Here is a 27653-nt window from a genome sequence, read left to right as displayed (position 1 = left end):
GGGGGTGCAGGCTCTAGGAGGAAGTTTGGGGGTTGGGGGAGTGTGGGGAGGGGGTGCAGGCTCTGGGAATTTGGGGGCTGGGAGGGTGTGTGTGTGGGGGTGCAGCCTGGGAGGGAGTTTGGGGGCGGGAGGGGGGGCAATTTCTTTTGCTTTGTCCCTGATGGTAATCATGCAAATCAAGTTTAAAACAAAACTTAAATCCAATCTCCACTTAAAAATATAAAATGCTATAATTTAAAAAAATAATGATATCAACTTCTGCCCTCTGGACTAAAAAACCTGAATTAAGGTGCCTGAATTGGCTTAGTTCTAGAATACATTTTCCCAGTGTGAGATATGTAAGAACGGCCATACTGAGTCAGACCAAAGGTCCATCTAGCCCAGTATCCTGTCTTCCGACAGTGGCCAGTGCCAGGTGCTTCAAAGGGAATGAACAGAACAGGACAATTATCAAGTGATCCATCCCCTGTCATCCATTCCCAGCTTCTGACAAATAGAAGCTAACAGCAATTGAAGGACCTATCCTCCATGAATTTATCTAGTTCTTTTTTTGAACCGTTATAGTCTTGGTCTTCAAAACATCCTCTGGCAAAGAGTTCCACAGGTTGACTGTGCACTGTGTGAAGACATACTTCCTTTTGTTTGTTTTCTATGACCAATCAGTATCTATTTCTGACTCCCTAAATACTACTTTAATTAACAAGGAATAGTTTCACACTGCAGATATATAATTAAATATTTTTAAACATTCATAGCTCTCCCTTTCACCTCAAACATATTATCAGTATCCATCAAAATACAGAACCAAAACTGCATAAAGTCAACAAGAGGAGAAATAGGAGCATCATTTGTATATTCTCAGACATTGCCACCCCAGATATTAGCAAATAAGAATACTAGAATGGCAGCTTTCAAAGTAACATTTCCAGAGATTGTGATGATGATGGATGGATTGAAGACTAAGTTACAAAGTCACATTGAATAATGTTGAAGTACACATCTGCCAGTTTAATGTAGAAGGGACTGTGTCAACAGCATAAATAATCATAGATAATGAACGCTTATATTAAGTACTGGGTAGTTTATAGGGAACAAGCTAAGTTGGCAAAGTGATCTTGTTTAGGTCAACTGACTTACAAGCTGCAGTCCAAGATTTTAATAAATATTTGTACGTGTGTATCACACACAAACATGTTAAAGCTAAATAAATTTTTCTGCTAGGACTTTCGAGTGCAAATAAGTATAGTCCCCCTCAATTCTGATTTCTATACTGCATATTATAAAAAAATTATACTCAGTTGCTTTCCCCCCCCACCCCAGTTTGCAAAAAAATTCTCTAAAAAAATGACTGACGTTAATATGAAGGTTCACAAGAAAGGAACTACTCAGTTAAAGGAATCATAGCTTCAGATAAGCAATGATAAGCTTACTCCTCCATTAAAGAGGATCAAACATCCCTGCAGAGTAAAAGCATTAACCACATTTTGGGAATAAGTACTGTTAATTCATCATCAGTCAAAAATATATCAGATTTCTGATTTGTTATTTTTGTCGTCACATAAAAACAGTTACATTTGGATGTTCAAAGATCACTGTGTGCCTACACCTAAGACATCACTAATTACAATGTTGTGAGGAGAAAAGAAAATTGTTCAGCTCCCCAAACATTCATCTAACAATGTACATGGACTGTTGATTGTCATTGGTCCATTAAACCTATGATCCATGATTGTGTCAAAATAAGCATTGCTGCTGAAGTGTGGTTGTAGAGACATCCAAATGAACTGTTTCAATGACTTAACAGCACTTTGATTTTGCCTTGTTTGATTCTCCACTACTGAAGAAGGATCAGCATCTCCAGCTTACAGTGAAAAATAAAACAAGGCCATTATGAAGATCACGTAACACAGAGTTCTGAAGCCCAGAGTGGCGGTTTACTGCTATATGGAAGTCTGCTGCTGGTCACTGGAGCACAAGTGGCAGCTGCTGCAACTGTTTCCTCCTCTTCTTGATCTTCCTGTACCTCAGTGAGATCTTCTGTCTCTTCAAATGGATTTTCCAAGCGTTTCAAAACCTCTCTTACCTAGGGAGAAAACCGCAACATTGCAGTAAGAAATTAAAAAGTAAAAACTGAATCTTCAATAGGTTCAAATAAATCTGAAAAACTGTATTTAATGGATAAGCAGCCTATGAAGAGCCACAAATGAAAGATGAAACAACATGTGATACACTGATGTTATCTAAACTGAAAATGGAGATCTGCAATTATTTTATCATCTATTGTAGCCTGCATGGAACTCGGTATGAATAACAGCAATTGGCAGGCTTATATTATTCAAAATAAAGTACCTGAACACCTTTACATTAGAATCAATACTATACATATGTTAATTGTATCTGGACACTGTAATATTTAAACATAACGTTGAGCTAAATAGAATCAAAAGTTATCACATTTTAAAACTCCATTTGGCAAGTAGGGTTTTAAGAACAAACTAATCCTCAACACTCTTGTGAGTTAAGTATCCATTTTATAGATGCAAAAATGCCCACAGTTCCGCAGCCAATCAGTGCAGAGCAGGGGTTGAAAAATCAGAAGTTCCTAGCTCCTTGCCTCATGTTGTAGTCACCAGACCACCTGTAGCTCAAAAATAAAATAAAATAAAAAAATTGGCCCATCATATTATATTTTTCTCTCTTTTAATCCTGCATGTTATACAACATGTAATCTGGACTGTAAAATTCCTTGGAGGATTTTCTGAAGTATCATGCATATACAGCAATGTTGAATAGTAATACTGTACCTCTGTGAAGTCTCCATTTTCAGCTGCTTCAATGGCATTCTGAGCAATGTAATTTCTCAAGATATATTTTGGATTGTTTGAATTCATAATCTTCACACGTTCAGCATTCCAGACATCAGCATTACTAACACTTTCTATCTCCTTTTCTAACCGGACTCTGAAAATAAGCAAGAAGAAACAAATTAAGAATTTTGTTTGCTTCAAGATTCTGTTTTTAAAATTTGGACCCATTTTCATGAATTAGCAAGCATAAATGGGAATTTCAAGATGAGAACATGGCCTAGGATCCTCCCTGTTGGTCTGGAAAGCTCAGCCATTTTTAAATTTAATCTACAAAAACTCTACCTCTCACCTCAGTTTCACAGTCCATTAGATGCAGCAAATTGAAGTAGAGCATGTGCTAAGTGGCAAGCATACACATTTCTCTTGAAGACTTCACATTTTTGAAAATATCATTGCTTATTTGAAGCCTTGACAGGTAAAACATACCGCATAAGTCATCATATGAACGTTCCTGCACTTTCAGGAATCAACTCTGAAGCTTTTCTATGCACTTTATTGTATATTTAAGTTTCTTGCATTCTTACAATAGTAGAAAGATGGGATACAGTCAAGAATCAGATCTATGACTGTTACTTACTCCTGCTACAGTTCTCAGCTGTAGTGAAGAGGATCAGTCACAGGAAGCCAGCTGTGACTGCCATCACAAGTTAAAGCACGACTTCGCCTGCCCTAACTTACCCTGCTAGAGTAATAGGCGGCTACACTATACCAACCCTACCAGCTCTGGGCCAGCAGAAATTCCTACCTTCACAGGAGGATTTCTCTGTCGGGAATCTCCAGCTATCTTAAAGTCTTTTGGCACTTCTATAAAGCACCAAGTGGCCTTAGGGGTAAAGAGAATGTGGGCCCCATTGTCTTGCTTTACCTTATGCTCCCCACATGCTTTTCTAAATTCAAATACAATACATCTTGGCAGTAAGAGTATTGAATATTATCTATTATTGTGTGGATTTTTCCCTCAGGCCAAGAAGTATTAGATGGGTGAACTACCCTAAAGGTTGGACAGCTCTGGTGTAAGTCATGTTTTGGTAATATATTTACTAACTATCCAAACTAATACAATCAAGTTTAGGTATATGTTAGAATTAAAGTCAAAATACACAATTTCATCCAAATGTCTGTATGTCTGTGTACCAATGCACCAAACTGGATTTAATACTAATTAACTTATGAAATTTCCATGGAAAATTATTATTGAACATGTGGGTGTTTTATTCTAACTTTTGTAGCTTATTCACATTCTATTTTTTTTTTTTGGCATCACCTACATCTGTTCTATGTTGTAAAGCTTTTGAGCCTGGGGCCATGCTGTCTTCTATTTGTAGAGGGCTATGTACTGTTACTCAGTATAATAGAACCTCAAAGATATGAACACCAGAGTTACGGACTGACTGGTCAACCGGACACCATGTGGAACTGGAATTAAGCAATCAGGCAACAGCAGAGACCAAAAAAAAAACCCAAAACGAACTCCCCCCCTCCCCCCCCCAGCGAATACTGTACTGTGCCTATATTGCATCTTAAAGGTAGGCACATCCGGGCTGCCTGTCCCCACCTCCACCCCCTATTCGTCACCCGGGGGGCAGTCGCTTACAGATAGGAGGTGAAGATGCTGAAGTTCACAGGCACAGCTGTGAGCCCCCGAGCAGGAGCAGCACTGGGGTCTGCACCGCTTTCCTGTAAGCCATGGGTGCAGGTTCCCCATACTCCCCCTGTGGTCAGCAGGGGGACAAGCCTGCAAGCTCAGTCCCAGCCTGGGAAAGAAACTTCCTGAGCTCCTGCTGGAACCTGACCCGGAGCCCAATCTCCTGCCTGCATGCTACACTCTGGATCAGCAGCTTAATTTTAAGGGGCCATAGCCTGCACCGTGCTCCCACTGACGCTGTAGTGCCCCAGGGTGCCTCATTCATCACCCTTGTAGTGAGGTGGCTAGAACCATCTGTCTATCCCCATCCCCACTCGCTGGGCAGCCACTTACAGGTAGCAGATTACTCCTGGGGGAATTCTGCGCCACTGCGCATGCAGAATTTAATGTTGTGTGCACAGAATTTCCTTTTTCTCCCACAGAAATGGGCTGTAGAGCTGCTGCCCGCCACTAGGGGCTGCTGGACCCGGCAGAGCCCAGCTCGCAAATAAAAGATGCTGCTGGGGGCAGTTGGAAGGGGGAGGGTGCGAGTGTCTGAGCAGGGGGGCTCTGTAGCTGGGCTCTGGGGTGTCTGGCGGGGGGTCACCTCGCAGCTGGTCTCTGGGGGTGGAGGGAGTGCGGGTGTCTGGGCTGAGGGCATGCCCCACAGCTGGGATCTGGTGGGTAGGGGATGCAGGTGTCTGGTCCCCCTTCTGGGCTCTGAGGGGGCAGAAAAACAGGGGTTTCTTTAACTCCCTACTCCTGGGGGAATTTTTTTTTTTGGGTCAGACAGTCGCTGACAGGTATTTTGAAATAAATTACCAAAATAATTGAAACTGGCCTGATTATATAGTGTTATTTTGACAAATAAAATATGCAGAATTTTAAATACTGTGTGCAGAATTTCCCCAGGAGTAGGAGGTGAAGACGTTGAAGTTCACAGGCAAAGCTGTGAGCCCCTGCTCTGAGCAGTCCACCCTGAGGAGCATCCCAGAACCTCTTGTGCAGTTACGAACATTTCAGAGTTATCGACAACCTCCATTCCCGAGGAGTCCGTAACTCTGAGGTTCTACTGTAGATATGACAGCACAAATGTATTGCAGGCAATATTTAATAATCTCACCTGTACTTCTGCAGCCATTCTTTCCAGTGTCTTTTATTTCTACTCAGTAAGTCAGCTGCTGTTAATTGCTGCAGTTTAGAAAACTGTTCTATGCGTTCTAATTCTTTATTTATATTAGCTTTTGTTCCAATTAATGCAAACAGTTGAGGATTAGACTGAGCCAACATTAGCATCATGGAAAATTGTCTGCAGGGAAGAGGAAAATTATATCAGACATTAAACTCACAATAACAGGCAAGGACTGGCTTTTTGTAGCCAGACTACTTTAGTAAGCAAGCACAGTAACCTTGTTTTTTGTCAGCAAAGCTAAATACCCTGTATCCCACAATAAAGACTATATCTTATTATTCAAAAGTATATTAATGTTACTGTTATCTCCCTCCTCCCATTTGTTTAATCCACTTCTTGTGTTATGTGAAACCTAGATTGTAAGGCTGAGAATTCACAGCCATCTAGGGGCTTTAGATGCACAATTTCCCCCTGAAATTAATGAGTTGTGTGTCTAAATGCCCTAGTCAGCTTTGAAAATTGCAGCCTCGTGTTTGTAAAGTGCCAAGCATAATGGGATTTCACTTTTACATGGGGACCCTCGGTACTACTCTAATACAAACATAGTATCATAGAAAAGAAAGCAAACACACTTTAGAAGAGTGGGGAATTAACACAATGGTATTGCTATATAATCATGCAGCACACAGTAATATAATCTCAGACTTGTTATATTTTATCCTATTTTGCCAGAAAGGACTATAGACAAAACATACCTAAAATATGTAATTCAAACTAATTTATTGGATAATGACTAATATACTCTGCTAAAAAGATATGCTAATGGTTAACAGGACTAATTTATTAGAGGACAGGAGTTACTATTGTTAATGGATCCAAGTTATTTTGGTGTGGTTTTTATTAGGTTTCTAAAAGCTGTACACTGTTGGATTGTATTAGTGTGAGCTGTCCAACAGTTTTATCACTTATTCAGCTGCCTTCTCCTCCTTCTCCCAGTTTAAGTAAACATTTGTTTTTGTCATGCCACATCAATACAAGTGGAAATCTCAAAATCATTTTCTAAATTTCTTTCATTAATGCACACACAGAAAGTAATTAAAGGACAAAAAAAACCCATCAGCACCTAGTAGCTAAAGGACAACTCATCACTAAAGATAATTAAATATAATAGGATAGCATACATGGGAACATTATCTAGCGGTTTTGATTGTTCAGTCTATATAAATTACCCTCCAAATTTGATCTACATATGCCTAAAGCAACCATCACTGGAGTGCTGTGGTATAACAGTTGTTGCACTCAGTGTAGTACAGTACTTTTTTATTCACACTGACAATTCTGAGGAAAAAGGTAAATGTAATTATGTTGGCTTCTGCAGCACTAGGCACACAAAATGTCTGCCAAATAAACAGGGAAACAATCGATCCTAGAAAAATATATAAAATCTAGCATACTAGAAACAATGGAGAACACTAAGGCCTGGTCTACACTAGCAGGTTATGTCGAATTTAGCAGCGCTAAATCGAATTAACTCTGCACCCGTCCTCACAACAAAGCTATTTAGTTCGACATAGAGGTCTCCTACATTCGACTTCTGTACTCCTCCCCAACGAGGGGAGTAGCGCTAAATTTTACATGGCCATGTCGAATTAGGGTAGGTGTGGATGGAAATCGACGCTAATAGCTCCTGGAGCTATCCCACAGTGCACCACTCTGTTGACACTCTGGACAGCAGTCCGAGCTCGGATGCTCTGACCCGACACACAGGAAAAGCCCCGGGAAAATTTGAATTCCTTTTCCTGTCTGGGCAGTTTGAATCTCATTTCCTGTTTGGACATCGTGGCGAGCTCAGCAGCAGTGGCAACGATGCAGAGCTCTCCAGCAGAGATGGCCATGCAATCTCAGAATAGAAAGAGGGCCCTGGCATGGACTGATCGGGAAGTCTTGGATCTGATCGCTGTGTGCGGCGATAAGTCCGTGCTTTCGGAGCTGCGATCGAAAAGACGGAATGCAAAGATCTACGAGAAGATCTCCAAAGCCATGACAGAGAGAGGATACAGCCGGGATGCAACGCAGTGCCGCGTGAAAATCAAGGAGCTGAGACAAGGCTACCAGAAGACCAAAGAGGCAAACGGACGCTCCGGATCCCAGCAGCAGACATGCCGTTTCTACGAGGCACTGCATTCCATCCTAGGTGCGGCCGCCACCACTACCCCACCACTGACCGTGGACTCTGAGGATGGGATATTGTCCACGCCCACTTCCTCTGAGATGGTAGTGGACGGGGAAGATGAGGAAGGAGATGAGGAGGACGAGGCAGTCGACAGCGCTTACAACGCTGATTTCCCAGACAGCCAGGATCTCTTCATCACCCTCACAGAGATCCCGTACCAACCGTCCCCAGGCGTTAACCTGGACCCAGAATCAGGGGAAGGATCAGCCGGTAAGTGGTTTAAACATGTAAACATTTATTTTGAAAAGAATATTAATATTAACTGTGGCTTTTTCATGATTAGATTGTCCTAGGCACTTAAAGTTCTAGTCTTTGGCAGTGCAATTGCTGCAAAAAAATCTAACAATGTCCGGCATATCTTGATTGGTTTGCCCTAGGCGCTCTACTGTTTAGCCCTTGCCAGTGCAGCTACAGTAAAATTCGGTCAATATGTCCAGGGATAGAGCAGAAATCCTCAGGGGACATCTCCATGAAGCTCTCCTGGAGGTAATTGGAAAGCCTTTGCATGAGGTTCCTTGGGAGAGCAGCCTTGTTGTGTCCTCCGTAGTATGAAACGTTTCCACGCCAGGCTACCATCAAGTACTCCGGTATCATTGCCTTGCACAGCATGGCGGCATACGGCCCTGGTCTTTGCAAGCTTTCCCGAAGCATACGTTCTTTGTCGCTGTCTGAAATACGCATCAGAGTGATGTCGCTCATGGTGACCTGCTTTGAATTAGGGGAATGTTAGTATTGGGACTGCTTCCCTGTTCCTTTACAGAACTGTAACCGCCAGTTTACAGCCATGCGGTGGAGGCGGGAGAGGGGCAGCATAGAGGGATCTTTCCCGGGGACAGCCACGAGGGGGTGGGACAGGGGCAGAGTTCATGCTTGCCGGATTGCTGGCAGCAGGAACTGGCCAACGCTAGGAGCATTGCTTTGAACGTGAAAGTAGGGCAGTGCTATTATTAAAGTTTTAAGCTGCCACAAGTCTACGGCTTACTGTGTCAGCCTGCTACCCAAATTCCGCTGTGCTGTTCCGATTCTGTGATCTGCACTGCAAGACCCCAGGGACTGAATGCGAAGGTCCGAAAATTCGACCTTGTCCTGAGTGCGCATGTGATAGGTGCTGTGAATGGTCTTTTTCACAGAGAAAGACTATTTTCTTTGTTCACCCAAAAAGTTATCTTTCTGAGGAATTCACTCCCTTTTTCCCATCCCACAGCTGTGGCTGTCTCTCGACCTACCCTCTCATCAGACTCCCAGAGGCTGTCGCAGATTAGGCGTAGAAAGAAAAGGACATGGGACGACATGTTCTCAGAACTTATGGGCTGCTCCCGAGCCAAGGCAACCCTGCAGAGTCAGTGGAGGGAGAACATGTCCCAATGCCAGCGAGCACACAGCGAACGGGAGGAGAGGTGGCGGCAGGAAGACCAGCAGGCGACTCAAACACTGCTTGGACTAATGAGGGAGCAAAACGGACACGCTCCGGCGCCTTGTGGATGTTCTGCAGGACCGGAGGCAGGAGGACAGAGCCCCGCTGCAGTCTATCTGTAACCACTGTCCCCCGCCACAAAGTCCCATACCCCCCTCACCGAAAGTACCAAGAAGGAGGGGCTGCAGAGCCCGTGAAAACTGTCACTCTACCCCTGCAGACTGCTCAAGTGGCAGAAGGCTGTCATTCCCCAAAATTTGATAAGTACTTTTCTTCCCGCCTCACCCAAGCCCCCATCCCAGTTTCATCCCCTAACTGTCCATTTGCTAATAAAAAATACGTTTCTGTTAATTCCATCATGCTTTTTTTAGAGGACAGTCTGTTTTAAGGGGGGGGAAAGGTGGTTGGTACACACGGGGGCAGGTTCAGCAGCAGGTCACACACACAGTGCAGTCACTAGGCACCCTGGTCAGTCTGGGAGGTGGTTTTCATTGTCTGGGGGGTAGGGGGGGAGGGCTATGTGACTTTGTGGTGGGGGAGGGCGGTTACAGATCTTATGCAGCGGTCCTTATCCTGGATCACAGAGCCACGCAGCAGGGAATCTGTAACCGTCCTCCCCCTGCCACAAAGTCACATAGCCGCCCCCCACAGAGTCCCGAACAGGAGGGGTGGCAGGCTCCGTTCAAACAATCAGTCTGCCAGTGCGGACCACTGTAGAAGCAGGAGCCTGGCATTCGTTGAGTTTAGAAGCGTCCTTTGCATCAGTACACTACACCCGCTCCCCACCACAGTCTGCGTCCCAGTTTCAACACTTTACCGCGAAAACAGTAATAAAGAAAACGTTGTTCATTAACAAATTTTCAGTGATTTTATTTTTAAACGTGAGTTGGAAGGGGGTGAACGGGGTATGAAACTGGAGAGGATAGTGAACAGTAACTGGGTAAAGAAACGGGGGCAGGTTCAGCTTCTCTGTAAACCAACAAAATTGTCACAGGTTACCCTGCTCACTCAGGAACCTAGCTTTCAAAGCCTCCCGAATGCACAGCGCATCCCGCTGGGCTCTTCTAATCGCACGGCTGTCTGGCTGGGCGTAATCAGCAGCCAGGCTATTTGCCTCAACCTCCCACCCCGCCATAAAGGTCTCTCCCTTGCTCTCACAGAGATTGTGGAGCACACAGCAAGCTGTAATAACAATGGGGATATTGGTTTCGCTGAGATCGGAGCGAGTCAATAAGCTTCTCCATCTCCCCTTGAGACGTCCAAAAGCACACTCCACCACCATTCTGCACTTGCTCAGCCAGTAATTGAAGAGTTCCTTTTCACTGTCCAGGGTGCCTGTATAGGGCTTCATGAGCCTTGGCATTAGCAGGTAGGCTGGGTCCCCGAGGATCACTATAGGCATCTCCACATCCCCAACAGTTATTTTGTGGTCCGGGAAGTAAGTACCTTCCTGCAGCCGTCTAAACAGACCAGAGTTCCTGAAAACACGAGCGTCATGAACCTTGCCCGGCCATCCGACGTAGATGATGGTAAAACGTCCCCTGTGGTCCACCAGTGCTTGCAGCACCATGGAAAAGTAGCCCTTTCGATTAATGTACTGGCTGGCCTGGTGGTCCGGTCCCAGGATAGGGATGTGAGTTCCATCTATGGCCCCACCGCAGTTTGGGAATCCCATCACTGCGAAGCCATCTATGATCACCTCCACGTTTCCCAGGGTCACTACCTTTGACAGCAGTACATCAACGATTGCCTTGGCTACTTGCATCACAACAACCCCCACGGTAGATTTGCCCACGCCAAAGTGGTTCGCGACTGACCGGTAGCTGTCTGGCGTGGCAAGTTTCCAGAGGGCTATGGCCACTCGCTTCTGGACAGTCAGGGCTGCTCGCATCCGGGTGTCCTTGCGCTTCAGGACAGGAGACAGCAACTCACAAAGTTCAAGGAAAGTTCCCTTCCGCATGCGAAAGTTTCTCAGCCACTGGGATTCATCCCAGACCTGCAGCACTATGCGGTCCCACCAGTCAGTGCTTGTTTCACGTGCCCAGAATCGCCGTTCCAAGGCATCAACATGACCCAGTGCCACCATGATGTCCATGGCGCGGGTTCCCGTGCTTTGTGACAGGTCTGTGCCACTCTCAGACTTCATGTCCTCATCGCGCTGCCGTAGCCTCCTCGCCCAATTTCTCACCGTCTGCCTCTGGAAAAGGTGGCTGATAAGGTGCGAGGTGTTGACAACTGCCATAACTGCAGCGATGGTCGCAGCGGGCTCCATGCTCGCAGTGCTGTGGCGTCCGCGCTGTCACTCAGCAGAAAAGTGCGCGAACTGATTGCCTGCCGGCGCTTTCAGGGAGGGAGGGCGGGAGTGACGGTTGGATGACGACAGTTACCCAAAACCACCCTCAACACATTTTTTCCCCCAGCAGGCATTAGGGGCTCGACCCAGAATTCCAATGGGCAGTGGGGACTGCGGGAACTGTGGGATAGCTACCCACAGTGCACTGCTTCCAATGTCGATGCTTGCCCCGTTAGTGTGGACTCACACAGTCGAATTACTGTCCTTAGTGTGAAAACACACGTTCGACTTTGTAATATCGATTCCACATATTCGATTTAAGTGACATCGAAGTACTCTCGTAGTGTAGACATACCCTAAGGGGTAGTTTCACTAGAATGCTCTTTCTACTTTCCACTGTTTTTGTGATGCAAAGCAGCTGTAATCCTGATGCAACTGGCCACCCTGAGTCAGGTTTATAGCTGCTCTGCTTAATGGTGCAGAGCAGCTGGAGCGTACCAGTGAATCTGGCCCTAAACATGGAAACTGGATAGTTCTGGGGATTTGTAACAGTATACAGAGCATCTAATATATTTAGCACAGTGATTGAAAGATTGAAAGCTGAGATAGCTCAGCTTGTTAACAGTACATGTGAAAGGGGTTTTGGTGATTTAAATCCAGTTCTTAGTGAATTGTATCCTTACCACAAAACTACCAAATTTGACACACCTCAGCAGAGAAGCCAAATGTGTAAAAAGACAACTAGTCTCTCAAGCCAGGGTTAAAATGTCCTGGCAGGGCAACACAGGAAAACTTGCACTGCTGTTGATCTTATATTCCCGGTCTGTGGATAGTCAGACTGTCACTCCAGCACCTTTAATGATCACTAAACTCATTTAAACATTAAAAAGCAAACAAAAACCAGCTATATATTGATAGTATGCCTGAAAACACGATTCAAAATTGTCATTGTTTACTTCAGTCGTACCTTGGATCCATCTGAGGCCTGAAAGCAACTTTTAGTTCTTCCATGGAAGCACACTGTGTGGCAATCTTTTCCAGGAAATCTTCCAATTTTAGAGGATCCAAACTGCCCAAGAAAGAGCTCAGCAAACGGAAAGTATTTGTAAAGTCTCCACCTGCACACAAGATTTTATTGTTCAGACATAAGACAGTCTAATTTAACTTCAACTTAAAGTTTATAGTCTAATTTGTTTCTATTAAATACATCCAACTTTTTGAAGGAAGGTTCATTTGTAGTCAGTGGAATAGGATTCTCTGATCAGTTATTTTTCTAATGTAGGAAACAAGACAACCAAGTTATGTCCTGTTTTCATCACTAACCTGTGAGATGCATAGTTTCTAGAAGTTCAGACACCAATTTATCATCATCTTCTAATTCCAAATGAATGAGACCTAGCTTCTTCCTCATCTTCTGCAAATAATGCCTCTCAAATTCTGCATCATACTCCTCTTTGAGAATGAGTTCACTGATCTCCAAGGGCAGTTCTGGGACTAAAGCTTCAGCAAGCTTCCCTAGATTCCACTTGCAGATCTCTGGCTGTTTGTTATAAGCATAGCGCCCTGCATTATCTGAACCATTGCAAATGTGTTCTGGGTCATATCTACAGATAAAAAAGAAAGGGTTAGCAGTCGTCTTCTAGTTAACTGAGAGTGACTACTGTGTTAGATCCTTTAGGAGACTAGAAAGTGCAAGAAGGAAGAGTGCTTTTAGTTCTGACATTCCTCCAAAACTATGAATCTAAGCATGTGCTTGCATTTTCTTTCCTTAGAGTAAACCCAAGACCTTTCAAATACAGAAAAGAACCATACTAGAAAATGAACAAGTTATACATATACAGATGTGACAACTATAGAAGGTTAGAAATGGTTATGTCAAGGAATATAAAACAATTAGGGCTAACTTAATTGGAGTCGCCACATATAAGGCGCAATAAATCCACTTAGGAGGATGCTGAAAAGGAATGAAAGCAATCAGGAAAAGCATGAGGATTATTTTGCACAGCAAACACACAGTTGTACATTCCAGGTAATTAAACTATACTGACCTGTCCATAAACCCAAAAGGGCCATAGTCAATAGTAAGTCCAACTATGCTCATATTATCTGTATTCAGCACACCATGGCAAAATCCAACACATTGCCATTCAGCAACCATCCTTGCTGTCCGCTTTGTTACCTAAGAAACAAACACTTCAACTTTGATTACGACTTAGACATTTCTATATATTTCAAGGGATCGATCATTTTAACCTAAACAGTGTTATTTTACAAGATACGACTGCATTATACTCTAGGGCTTGACATTCAGGGGGGAAAAAATCTACTTTCACTGAAGTATGTCCTTCTGCTCCACTAACCTAGTTATCTCCCCAAAAGCAAACAGCGATTTAGCCCAAGTCCCAGCAGCAGCAATGTTTTATCAGCATCTCCCCCAACTAAAGGTCTGCTCCTACTGAAATAAATATCAATAAATAAAATTCATATGATTTCAATGGAAGCTGGATCTAGCCCTCAGGATGTATAAATAAAATAAGTTTCATTAGCCTAAATCCTGTGTGTCTGTTTCCTTTGTTTATTATAACCCTATTTTCTACTCCCAATTTTTTCCCCATGCCATTTTCTTTCCTACTACATCTATCTTAACTGACAAACCAGCCCATACAACTTGGCCCTATGAGTCACAATGGCTCCCTTATGGTAGCCTGCCAGTGAATTTGTTAATGGCGAGCTGGAAGAAGTGGGAACCAGAGAACGGAGGGAAAAAAAACAAAAACAGATGCAAAAGGCTAGGAGTGAAAGAACAAGGGAAGTGACTACTAATACATGATGAAACTAAGGGCACCTGTCCAAGAATCACAAAGAGGGCTTCTAACAAAAGAAGGTCAGAACCACTAGACTAAGGAAACCCCTTTTAGCTAAAAATTATCCAAATTGAATAAACCTTCATTGTTCCAGTCTTTGCAACAAATATCTCCTGTTGCCCACTTCTAATTCCAGAACAAGAGCTATATGATTTCCCCATAAGAGGAAGTGCAAATTTTGGGAGGGGGGAAAGGTGGGGGAATAAAACTTACAAAGATTTAGAAAAACAAAGAAGTGTTATACAAGGATCATCAGTGTTAGACTTTTTGGTAGGGGAATATCAGATTCCTTAACTATGCTAACGAAACAATAAAGATGCAAAGTTAAGCAAAAAAGTCAGGAAATGCCAAAATTGAAGTTTCACGTACAAGCTGAACTCTTCCTCATTGTATCCATGCATTATAGTTTTTAATTACTTTTCCATAGTATTGTTTCTGCAGTAAACAGGTTAGATGAGGTATAGTGCATAGAGAAAGGGATGCAATATTTTTAAATAACTTATCAATTTCTTCATTTCAGTACTATCTGCCAACCAAAATTAAGTCTGTTCTAAGAAAAAGTTATTTTCACTTTTAAAATAAAACTAATTTGTAAATCTATTATTGAACTGCTATCATTATAAAATCACATGACATGAACTATGATTTTCAAATCCTCAAAACCTGTTCAAATCAAAACCTATTTGCACCTTCTAGAGCTAAGGTAGCAAAAGTGTTTTTATAACAGGAAAGCCATCTTTACACAAACCTCATTCTCAAAAATGGCAGAACTGTCTTTGCTTAAACTTTCATCAAAATCAACCAACTGGGGCAGAGATAAAGCCTGGAAAATGTCAGCCCCAGGAACAAAGTTTCAGGAAGTTAGAGAAACAGAAAGAAGGGTTTAGAACGCCAACATTTTGGAAACCTTAACTTTATGCATTCCCCTCACCACCATTTTTCATGTTCCTCGCTGGCATGCATTATAATGCTTTCAAGCAAAACACTTTATATGGTTTCCACACTGCTCAGATAGGCGGTAAAAAGCCATATGACACAAGATACTCCAAGTAGCTACATGTGCACAGAACTGATTAGTAATACGCTATAAACAAGTGCAAGTGGCCATACTCTGCACTATGGCTCTATGCCAGAGAGATGAGATACCACCACAAAGTAAAATGGAGCACAAAGATGAGATCCAGGCTACTGAAAACAAAAGCCCCCATCATAATGATAAAGAAATGTGAACTGCACAGTGTCACTGCATAAAATGATTTGTTATTCTAGCAAAGTTTTGTTGTTGTTTTTTTTAAACTGCCAATGAAAAGCTTCTAATGCAGTTAAAACATGGATCATTCAAGAAGTGTACGCTGATTAGAATGAGGTTGTCTGTGTTCTAGCTTCATTTAACACTTCTCTCCATCACCAATTTCTACACTTATTGATTTTTACAAATAGAGCTTGGGAAATATGTTATTATACGTAACAGAAACCCACCACTTTAAAACGCCTGTTTACATTTTACCATTGTTAAAAATGACATCTAAAACTACTATAACAAAGATTTGAAAAAGAGAGAAATCTGTTTCCTCTATACACAAAGTGATATCAAATGCACACACTTTTGCTATTTCTCTTATTTAGTTGGTTCCCTTCACAGTGTAAAAGAGGTGGCAAAAGCATTTTATATATTATAGGCAGGGCACAAAGTGATGCCTATTAAGGTTGTCCAACACTTCCATTATAAGACCCTGTTTTCAGTTGCTTGTAACTGCCAAAACTTTAACAGTCTGGTCTGAAATTTAAATGTCAGGTGCCTGCCTCAGGCTAAATTTTTGTGAAAACTATCAGTCATTTCCAAGGAGAAAAATATGTTGTTTTGCCCTTGTTAAAAAATACTGGTGACCTTTTCTTTGAAAAGTTCTTGCACCCCTATGCTTTGGAGCAGAGACATGAATTTTGGAAGAGGGTGGCATATGTATTAGATGTGCCTTTTGCAATCCCCCGTGAAAACATGCCCAAGTTTGGCCAAGTAATAAGCCTATGAAAAGTGACAGCTGACACTTGGAACAGGTTACCAAGGGAGGTTGTGGAATCCTCATCATTTGATGTTTTTAAGAACAGATTAGACAAACTTCTATTAGGGAGGGCTTAGGTATACTTAATTCTGCCTCAGTGCTGGAGGATGGTCTGCACAACCCTTTGAGGTCCCTTTCAGCCCTACATTTCTATGATTCTGTACTCAGTAGCAACTTAGATTTTAGCAGCTGAAATCTCCAAAGATTGTCTGAACTGAGCAAGCTCCAGCCTGAGGCTGGAGCAGGACTTTCCCTGCAATTGCAGCTCTGAACTGTTGTGTGCCATGCTGGGTCCTGCCACTTGAGCTGAGAGAACAGGAAGGATGCTCTCCTGCACTCTCAATGACTCCTCTGCTGGGCCCAGGCAGCGTAGAGGAGGAAGCTGACTGATTTGAATATGGAGGGTATAAGAGATGAACCGGGGGGGGGGGGGGGGAAGAGAAGGGGGAGACGGGAGAAGTTGGGAAAGGAGGTTGGGGGGAAGCGGCTGAAACTGCCAGGAAGCTGGGGAGAGGGAAATAGGGACATAGGGTATATGTGAGGCATGGGTCTAGGAGCCAGGTGGGAAAGCATGTGTGGGAAATTGGGAGCCAGCAGGTGGGAGCATGAAACAGACTGGATGAAGACCAAGGTGGTGGAAACAGGGACTGGCTAGGCAAGTTCACTGGCATTGGTGGTGGGAACCTGGAGGAGCGAGACTAGGATTTACTAAGTCAGCAGGAACAAGATGTTTAAGGAGTGGAGACTGGGATGAGGAGTCTGGGATGGAAATAGACAGGACTGGGACAGTGACAGGTTGGAGAGAATGGAATGGGGCCAAGTTTGGGTGGAATGGGCATAGAGCCTGTGCCCGCCCACTTGAACACAATCCCCTCCAGAGCCTGGAATACAACCCGAGATTCCTAAGCCTCAGTGTTCCTAGGCTGTCACCACATATCTGTGAAACCCACTGGCAAAGTGCCCTCTCTATTGCTGATCCACAGAAATGACGACAACCTATTACTGCTATCATATATTCTATTAGCTCAAGCAACAGAGTCTGTTGGGAATCAAGCAGTTGCAACCCTGCGGATGATATAGGTGTCTATGATGGCATGTGATGGAATTTGTGTTTTCACTTCGCTTTTTTAAAAACCCAGGAAATAAAACACACAAACCAAGTTAAAAGAAGATTAAGATTGCAAAGTCACACATAGAATTCAGGAAATGACAGAATTAAAGTTGCCTATGCAATCTGAATTTGGCACCCTGGTGCAGATTTCATTATAATCTTTAGTCTTTAATTACACGATCCCATACTATTTTCCCCCCCCACAGGGCACCTGCCTCATTCAGGACACAGGATGGACCTACTCTAGGGATGAACCAGGGTTGTGTAGCAAAGGAAACTCTTTTGTAGGAACCTTGCTTCATTTGTGCAGAAGTAGGAAGATGTGTAGTGAACAAGGAAGGAGACTGCAGGAGAGAAAGGACAGTCATGGGCAAGGTCTGTCCTGGAGAACTGAATTTATAAATGTCTAGGCCACAGAGTACCTGGCATCATATAAGAAAGTCACTTAAACAAAACTTTTCATAGGGGGTCACTAACTGTGTTCCTCAGTGCTGAGCATTCACAACTGCAACTGAAGTCAGTGGGAGTTGTGCTATATAATACTAAGTACTCTGAAAAATCAGCTCATAGGCATCTCAAACTGAGTACCCAAAAGGAGTGAACTTTTAACCTTAGTTCCTATGCCTCAGTCCCCCATCTGTAAATTGGGGATAATTATATTCCCCCATCTCACAGGTGTGTTGTGAATATAAATTAATGTTTGTGAAGCATTCAGATACAATAATGATTAATGCCACAGAAAAACCCATGAGGAAATTAATAATTCTGTCTTCAAAGCAAGGTTTGAATAGTGTGCAGCTAATAAGGCCTGGGGCCACACATTAATTGACAAATGAGGAGAAAAAAAATACTGAATAGCAGTCACCAAGGGAGCACCATCCATCCTGTGCACTGAATGAGACAGGGGTCCTGTGGAAAAAATAGTATGTGATCACGTAACTGAAGATTATCGTAATGCATGTGCACAAAGGGGACAAATTAAGTTTGCACAGGCAACCCGAATTCCGGAATTTCATAACCTGAGAACCTGACATGCAATCTTAATGTTTTAATGTAGTTTTTTGAGTGCAATATTATATATAAAATGACTAAGACCATAATAATTGGCAGGTGGGCCAGAGGTAGATCTACTATCTCAAACTAGTTTTTAAACTTTTTCCACTGACTAGATTTAAAGTAAACTGTCTAAGGCTTGAGACCTGACAAGAATCAATGATTAATCCAGTGGGGGGGGGGGGGGGGGGGGGAATCAATTTGCGGGATCTTGTCAGAACACAGTTCTGTTTGTAGCATTTACAAAAATTATTCTAAAACTGAATTTTTGTTGTTCATTTTAAGCTTCCTAAAGTAGCTGCTGGCTAGTTCCTGCTAACCTTGACAGCTCAAACAAACCCTTCTGGAGCAGGGAACCAGGTGTCAAGTAAGTGAAATGGCTTGTTTTGTTTTACTGGCAAATTCCTCTTCTTTCACATACACCTCCTTATGTTGCATCATGTGGCTGGGCTAAGACTTTTTATTCTTCCTTTAAGAAAATCAGAAAAGCCCAGGAGGCAAGTCCTATGGCCGCTTTCCAGCTTCCCAATTTAGGTATAGTATTTAAATTGAGTGTACTGGACAGAGCTCCAGAAACCACATAATATTGGAATGTACAATTACTGAAATAGAAACAGAAGCATTTCATCTTCCTTAACCCCTTATTTTGCTCATTGAAATAAAGGAAGATACACTTATTTCCACCACCTTACAAACAACTAAGTAAACGGTGTGAAAAGCGGTGTTAACACAAAATCAGTGTTTTGATGTATAAGCACACAACAGTCAGGAAACTTAAAGTTATAATTCCCACAACAACTTTAGCTCATCAACATTACATATTTCTATTAAGGCATAAATTTAGCAGTATATATACACACCAATGCTACATATCTGCTAACAGCTCAAGTAATGATTATTGAGGAAACCATAACTGAATGTTCTGACTTTTGAGCATTTAAATTGTGAACATTTAATTTACATTCTTCTCAGTCAACATCCTTTTTTCCACCTTTCATATTACCAAATGAGAAGAGACCTTTATTACATTCTAAATCATTACCTCATCATCAGCCAATCAGGGTCCAGAACTCCCCAACATTCTGATGCACTCAATTTATTATGCGTAGTCTTTTACAGCTCTTCAAAAGCCAGGGGAATCTTGATTTGCTGGTGAGGAGGTAACTAGTCTCTTAGATACATTTCAATATACAGTTCTATTAGGAGTGTTTTCTCCAAAAATAACAAATTAAAAAGTTAAGATAACCAAAAGAAAAAAATTATAAAAAGTTCTCACCCCATATTCTTCACAAGATGAAGTTCTTGTACCCTACTTTTACAAATACTATAAAAGGAAAGAATTATCAGCCTCATACCTCTCTGAAGAAAGCAGCATTCCTCTGAACACTGTTGTCAGAGTAAGCCTGCTGGATTTCTGGATAGAAAGTGCTGATCACATAATTAAGCATCTGTATACGAATATCATTTCTGTTAACACTGGGACCTTTGCGTCCTGTGTGTTCATCTGTAGGTTTAAAAATTTCAAAAGATCCAAACCTGTTTTAAAATAATTAAGACACCTCTTAATCATTTATATCACAGCAATAAGAAATTACCACTTAGAAATTTTATTACCATAGTACCATCTCCTTAATTTAGGCCCCAGTCCTGCAAATGACAGAGATCATCAAAATAACAGAGCCCCATTGAAGCATCACGCAGCAAAGGTGTGCATCCATGTGCTGCCAATTGAAGGATCAAGGGCCCTAGTGAGCATTAATGGCTAATTCTTAAGAGCGTCTTAAAAATATTCAACGGAAGACAATGATTATATGGTGAACCTATTTTAAAATGTAACAGCAAACTAAAATAAAATACTGCCTATACAAATGAAAGACATCTTGCAAAAAATTGGAAAAGAGATTTTCCAAGCTTTATATATTTCCTACTCCTCAGCCTTTCATTAGGAATTTGTTACTTTGTAATGGATCACAGATCTTCCATAGAGTCCTAATATGGTTTCAAGCAGGAACTACCATCCATCTCCAATATGTAGAGTTACACTTATCACAATCTAGATTTTGACCATTTTATTCCTTATCCTAAAACCCTTCATTAAGTGGCCTTTAAAATAGTCCTCTCCCACATAATAGCCACCCACCAGCATCAGGAGTATCATAAAGAAGGCTTTTCTTTGCCAGGGCTTGAAAATAATTTTTTTTTAAATGTACGAAGCTTAAAAAATTCGACAAAGATGCCGGTGCATCCCATGTACTGGATGGAAAACACAGAGTTCCACCAGTGTAGCACTGAAGAACTAAAATCCGAGAATGAGAATCATACATAGATGGTCTTGTTAGGGAAATAGTGTATTTCAAACAGGATGCTGGTTTTAACAAGAAAAAATTTGAAAACAGGCTTTTCTTTACCTTATAAACGTGGAAGCTATTCTCAGGACAATTGTGCATCTTTCATTTTTTGGATTTCCATCATAGAATATGTCCCGAACAACTTTTGAATCAGATGTTACACACGTTCCAGCCCTTGTTGTAGGTATACCTAGATGAAACATGGCCTCGCTACACAGGAATTCTCTTATACTTGACCGTAGAACCTTTCGACCATCAGCTTGTCTATAAACCAAAACAGTAATACTATTTAGCTTTTGTGTAATACTTCTCATTTCTAAATCTCAAAACACTTTACAAAAGCAGGGTATCATGACCCCCATTTTCTAAGTGGAGAAACGAAGGCCCAAAAGTCAAGTGACTTGTCCAAAGTTGCCCAACATCTCCTCCTAGCATTACACATTGTAAATTGAAACTATCTTCTTAATGGTAACATTTATTTTTGGTATTAATACCAACATTCATAGTAGAAATAAAGTTAACATATATAGCCTCCTTCCCAATCATCTCTTCTGTATACTCCTTAAGCTTATCCCAATATTTAAATTCTGTAAAACACATTGTTAATGGAACACAAGGGCCAGCAGAAGTGTTCCCACCATTTTTAAATTTTAATAAAGAGCTTTTAAAACATGTAGATAGTCTTCTGCGACTTCTGCATTGCAGAACTTTACCTAGTATTGTAACTGCCTATAAACAAAAGTGAAACTGGCTTCATTAATTTTCATTATCCAAACTGCAAAAAAAAACCCACACAAAATATAAACAAGTGAAATAAGTTGACTGAATTTTTAAAATTTAGTCACTTAATCTAAGGTTTTATTAGTAATGTCTACTACCAAAGTTGACTGCGCCTCTTTAAAGAAATTATTACAACTTTGGAATTAGCTGAAAAAGTAACTTCTTTCCCCATTCCCCCTTTAAAAAATGGACATTAAACATTCACAGGGTTTAGTTATCTCACACCACTGATAAACAATCTAGTTTGTATATTAGCTACCACTGAACACAAGTTACTGCAGTAGTTTTCAAACTGGCCCCTGGCCCAGATGTCTACAGCTTCTGAAGCTAGTAGAAGAGGATATAAACTGAGATTCCTTCTGCTAGCGGTAGCCTATTCTAGGACTTCAATTTTCAGAGTTTGTTTTTTTTTTGAACCAGCTGAACTTTAAAAAACCCTTTATCCTGCATCACTGTTTCAGATCTTGCTTTGTCAGATGCCTTTAATGCAGTGGTTCTCAACCCATAGTCCATGGGCCACTTGCGGCCCGATGAGCACACAGCTGCAGCCAATGTGACATCGTCAGGACCATACATGTAGTGTGTATATATATTGTTTGGACGCAGCCCACATAACACAGAGAGCTACATATGTGGCCCATAATGGTAAATAAGTTGAGAATCACTGCTTTAATGTATACATTTAAATATAATCAATTTTTTGACCATCACCAAAATTAAAGGGATAGCAAACAAACAGAAACAGGACCAAACTGCACAATGACCGGAAAGTATAGAACAATAGGAGCTAAAAATCAGTGACTCAGTCTGTGCAGGTAATCCACTCTAGCACCTTTTGACTTGTTTACCTATTGTTTCCCCCCTACTTCTCTGACTAACGCACCACACTAATGCAAACAACAAGCTAGCAGCTACCAGTATTTTAACTACCAGGAGAAGATCCTGGCTGAGCTTAGTTAAACAATACAGCAGAAAAAAAATTGGTGGCTGTTACACACTAGCACCACCATGTTATCAAAGCTCTGGCAATAACAAAGGTGGAAAATTTGAGGGAGAATGTCTACTGGTGATGGAAGGAAAAAACAAATGCAAAATGCAGGAAACATAATTAGTTTCATCCTTCACACTAAAATATATTTATTTTCGTCTCAGCTCTTTTGTACCACTCCTTAACGTTATCTTTTTTAACCAAACATTATGATTGCTGTAGGGATGATGAAAAATCAGAGTTAAGAGTAGGGCCCTACCAAATTCACAGTCCATTTTGATCAATTTCATGGTCACAGGATTTTAAAAAAATCACATATTTAATTTAAATCTGAAATTTCATGGTCTTGTAAGTGTAGGGGTCCTGACTCAAAAAGGAGTGGTGGGGGTGAGTTGCAAGGTTATTGTGTGTGGGGAGGGCTGTGGTACTGCTACCCTTACTTCTGTACTGCTGCTGACAGCAGCACTGCCTTCAGAGCTGGCCAGCTAGAGAGCAACGACTGCTAGCCGGGATCCCAACTCTGAAGGCAACATTGCCTCCAGCAGCAATACCGAAGTAAGGATGGCATGGTATGGTATTGCCACCCTTACTGCTGCCTGCAGAGCTGGGCTCTCTGTCAGCAGCTGCCACTCTTCGGCCACCCAGTTCTGAATGCAGCAGCGCAGAAGTAAGGGTGGCAATCAGGGCCGGTGCAAGGAAGTTTCGTGCCCTAGGCGAAACTTCCACCTTGCGCTCCTCCCCCCACAGCCCCCTCCGCCCTGAGGCGCCCCCACCTGCAGCAGCTCCCCCCCCCACACGAGGAGCCATGCGGCAGCTCCCCACCCCAACTCACCTCTGCTCTGCCTCCTCCATTCTAATTCTCCTCCCCTCCCAGGCTTGTGGCGCCAAACAGCTGATTGGCGCCGCAAGCCTGGGAGGTGGGAGAAGTGGAGCAGCCACTGCGCTGGGAGAGGGAGTCTGAGCCGCATGTGTCAGCGCGCCGCCGGCAGCCCAGGAACACTGTAAAAAAAAAATTGGGGGCACCACTTTTTGGTGCCCCCAAATCTTGGCACTCTAGGCAACCGCCTAGTTTGCCTTAATGGTAGCACCAGCCCTGGTGGCAATACCATACCATGAGACCCTTACTTCTGCACTGCTGCTGGTGGGGCGCTACCTTCAGAGCTGGGTGCCTGGCCAACAACTGCCGCTCTCCTGCCATTTAGCTCTGAAGGCAGTGCAGAAGTAAAGGTGGCAATACCCCCCCCCCCAAAAAAAACCTTGCAACACCCCTACAAATCCCTTTTGGGTCAGGACCCCCAATTTGAGAAATACTGATTTCGCCCATGAAATCTGTACAGTATAGAGTAAAAGCACACAGAAGACCAGATTTCACAGGGGGAGACCACATTTCACAGTCCGTGAAGTGTTTTTCATGGCTGTGAATTTGGTAGGGCCCTAGTTAAGAAGTGTCCATTACAGGGTCTGTACCTCAAAAATGTGGTCCAGAACATGAAACAGATTGAAAAATCACTGACAATGTAATTAGACAATTATTCATGGCTGATTGAGGTGCAAAGAAACCATCTTTCCTTGAAGTCTCTTTCTAAATTATTACTTAGTGAGCTTGTGGATGCACAAAAATATTTATCTTTGCTAAGCTAGTATTACACCAAGTTTAGTAAAGTGTGCATTGGAATCATTCTTTCAGGAGTTTACTCGACAGGAGACTGCTAGATAACTGACTTTGTAAAATAGAGACTGTGAAACAGTAAGACTATGACAAGGAGTATACACAGATTAAATAATTTGGTGTGGGAAATCATGTTGACTGGTTAACTGGCACCGGCCCACATGACAGGCCTGCCAAACATATACTGAAGATTTTATTTATAATGGGATTTACAAACGTAAGAATCACACTCATAACAGATTTGGCATATGGAGTTCTTTAGCTCCTTAGTGAGCAGCTGGTTTGGAAAGGTATGATTGCGGTCACTGAGTTGTCTATAACCTACCCAACCATTTTTTATTTATTCTCTAAGCTTTTTTTTTTTTTTAAGAATACAAGTGGAAGCTATTAGCTGTTGGCTCAATCCTTTCATAAAGGTCTGGACTATACTAACTTTTCTGGGGACTCGCTCACCATTGCGGTTCCACTCATGAGTACGCTAGTTAGACAGGGCCATAGGGTACTGGGAGAGCCGTTAAATGGGTCCCATTCTGGACCCATTACCAGAATAGGCCAACAATGCAACCATTTAATCTCTCTCTACAGGCACCATCATATACCCCAGTGACAACGTGATGGGGCAAGGGTAGGAGAACGTGAGTGCCCCGTCTACACTAGCATGCACCTCCACTTGTCCTGGGCATTGAGGAGGCATTTCCCACAGTGGCAGGCAGGCAAAGGCTTCTGGGCTGGGGACACTGTGGTCAGTACAAAACGCATGGCGGAATGGGCTGCCAAGGGGTGAAGTGACGGGGGAGGAGGGGAAGAGAAGAGAGGACTGGGAATGGCAGAGGCTTAAAGCCACTTCGCGGAGCTTCCCCGCTGTAGCAACCCCTGGCGCCATCTCCCAGCGGGACCGGGGCTGCTCTGGGGCACTGAAGCAGTGGGCCAGGTGGGAGGGGAACCCCCAAGCTCCAGGGACTGCGGCCTGCAGCTGTCCCCACGGACGGGTGCAGCGCGCCCGCCAGCCCCGGCCGGAAGAGGGGCAGGACTCACCCGCCCCCGGCGCCTCCCCGCGAGTGGTTACCGGGAGAAGGGGGTGAGCCCGGCCCCCTTGAGCTGGATCTCCCAGCGCTCGCCCCGCGGGCTCAGCACCTCGCCCAGGTACACGGCCGCGCCGTCGCCCAGCTGCCCGGCGAAGCTGCCGAACTGGTGCCCACAGTAGCAGTGCGCGGCGGGCTCCGCGCCGGGTAGCAGCCGGTTCCCGCTGAAGTACAGCGCGGCCTCGGCCTCCAGCTCCTCCAGCGCCCCGGCCGCGGGGGGCTCCAGGCCCAGCAGCGCCAGGGCGGGCAGCGACATGGCCACCAGCCGCGGGCTCTGCACCGGGCTGGGCCGCACCCGCGAGAAACAGGCGCCGGGCACCTGCCGCGGCACGTTCTCCTCAGACGGGTCCAGCGGCAACGAGCGCAGCGCCCGGTTATCGAAGCGCAGCGCTCCGAGCCAGCCCGCAGCCGTCCCCGGGGCTGCGCTGGGGCCCGGGCTCTCCGGCCGGGCAGCGAGGGGCGGGGATGGCGGGGGCTCCTGCATGGCGCCGCTGCAGCAGCCGGGAGGGCGCAGGCCGCGCGGGACCGGAGTGGGCAGGAAGAAGCAGCGCCCACTCCGCAGCACCGCGGCCATCCACCCACCGGACCCGGGGAGGCGCAGTGACCCCGCCCCTACCGCAGGGACAAAATTGTGATGTCACGCCCACCGCTTTATCACAGGGCGAGCTTCCTCCAAGGCCCACCACGCCATCCTATGACAGGGCGAACTGCCCCTAGGGCCACGCCCACCTCCCTGTCCTATCAGGGCGCGCTGCCGCCAAGGCCCCTCCTGCCACCCCAAGCCCGGGGCGGTGCCTAGCCCGTTCCCCTCCACCCAGTCACAGGGCGAAGTCATATCAAGGCCACGCCCCTCCTCGTTGGGCACGCCCCTTCGCTGTGACCATTGGCTACCGGTCCAATGAGAGCTCTGGAGCCGCGCTACTGTTACGGGGGAGGCCAGATAGATCCGTGCCTGCCCCCTCTGCCCCTCCCCGCCCAACCCACTCCTCTCTCTGTCTGGCCAAGCCCACGCTGGAGGCCGGGTGCAAGAGAGCAGAACCAAGCTGACTCTCCAGCCCGAGGCAGAACGTGTTACGTCTACATTGCAAACATAAAAAGAAGAACAGGAGTACTTGTGGCACCTTAGAGACTAACAAATTTATTAGAGCATAATCTTTGGTGGACTACAGCCCACTTCTTCGGATGCATATAGAATGGAACATATAATGAGGAGATATATATACACACATACAGAGAGCATAAACAGGTGGGAGTTGTCTTACCAACTCTGAGAGGCCAATTAATTAAGAGAAAAAAAACTTTTGAAGTGATAATCAAGCTAGCCCAGTACAGACAGTTTGATAAGAAGTGTGAGAATACTTACAAGGGGAGATAGAATCAATGTTTGTAATGGCTCAGCCATTCCCAGTCCTTATTCAAACCGGAGTTGATTGTGTCTAGTTTGCATATCAATTCTAGCTCTGCAGTCTCTCTTTGGAGTCTGTTTTTGAAGTTTTTCTGTTGTAATATAGCCACCCGCAGGTCTGTCACTGAATGACCAGACAGGTTAAAGTGTTCTCCCACTGGTTTTTGAGTATTTTGATTCCTGATGTCAGATTTGTGTCCATTAATTCTTTTGCGTAGAGACTGTCCGGTTTGGCCAATGTACATGGCAGAGGGACATTGCTGACACATGATGGCATATATCACATTGGTAGATGTGCAGGTGAACGAGCCCCTGATGGTATGGCTGATGTGATTAGGTCCTATGATGATGTCACTTGAATAGATATGTGGACAGAGTTGGCATCGGGGTTTGTTACAAGGATAGGTTCCTGGGTTAGTGGTTTTGTTCAGTGATGTGTGGTTGCTGGTGAGTATTTGCTTTAGGGTGGGGGGTTGTCTGTAAGCGAGGACAGGTCTGTCTCCCAAGATCTGTGAGAGTAAAGGATCATCTTTCAGGATAGGTTGTAGATCTCTGATGATGCGCTGGAGAGGTTTTAGTTGGGGGCTGAAGGTGACAGCTAGTGGTGTTCTGTTATTTTCTTTGTTGGGCCTGTCTTGTAGGAGGTGACTTCTGGGTACTCGTCTGGCTCTGTCAATCTGTTTTTTCACTTCAGCAGGTGGGTAGTTTTAAGAATGCTTGATAGAGATCT

The 27653-nt window shown here is 43.9% G+C and overlaps 1 protein-coding gene across 1 annotated transcript; it reads right to left on the bottom strand.

The window, feature by feature from the left end:
* Positions 1–982: 982 nt before the first annotated feature.
* On the bottom strand, positions 983–26127 carry SELENOO (selenoprotein O). Its single transcript, XM_034767632.1, has 9 exons — positions 25503–26127; positions 21060–21263; positions 20007–20187; positions 13612–13742; positions 12887–13167; positions 12531–12681; positions 5615–5800; positions 2805–2961; positions 983–2083 (listed from the first exon to the last, which is right to left on the bottom strand). Exons 1-9 carry the CDS (start codon positions 26090–26092, stop codon positions 1889–1891), a joined length of 2076 nt encoding a protein of 691 aa, XP_034623523.1. The 5' UTR covers positions 26093–26127; the 3' UTR covers positions 983–1888.
* Positions 26128–27653: the final 1526 nt, after the last annotated feature.

Source organism: Trachemys scripta, chromosome 1 (assembly GCF_013100865.1).
Source record: "Trachemys scripta elegans isolate TJP31775 chromosome 1, CAS_Tse_1.0, whole genome shotgun sequence".
Taxonomy (NCBI): Eukaryota; Metazoa; Chordata; order Testudines; family Emydidae; genus Trachemys; species Trachemys scripta.
Note: the sequence above shows the minus strand (reverse complement) of the source record. Positions and strands in the feature narration are given on the sequence as shown.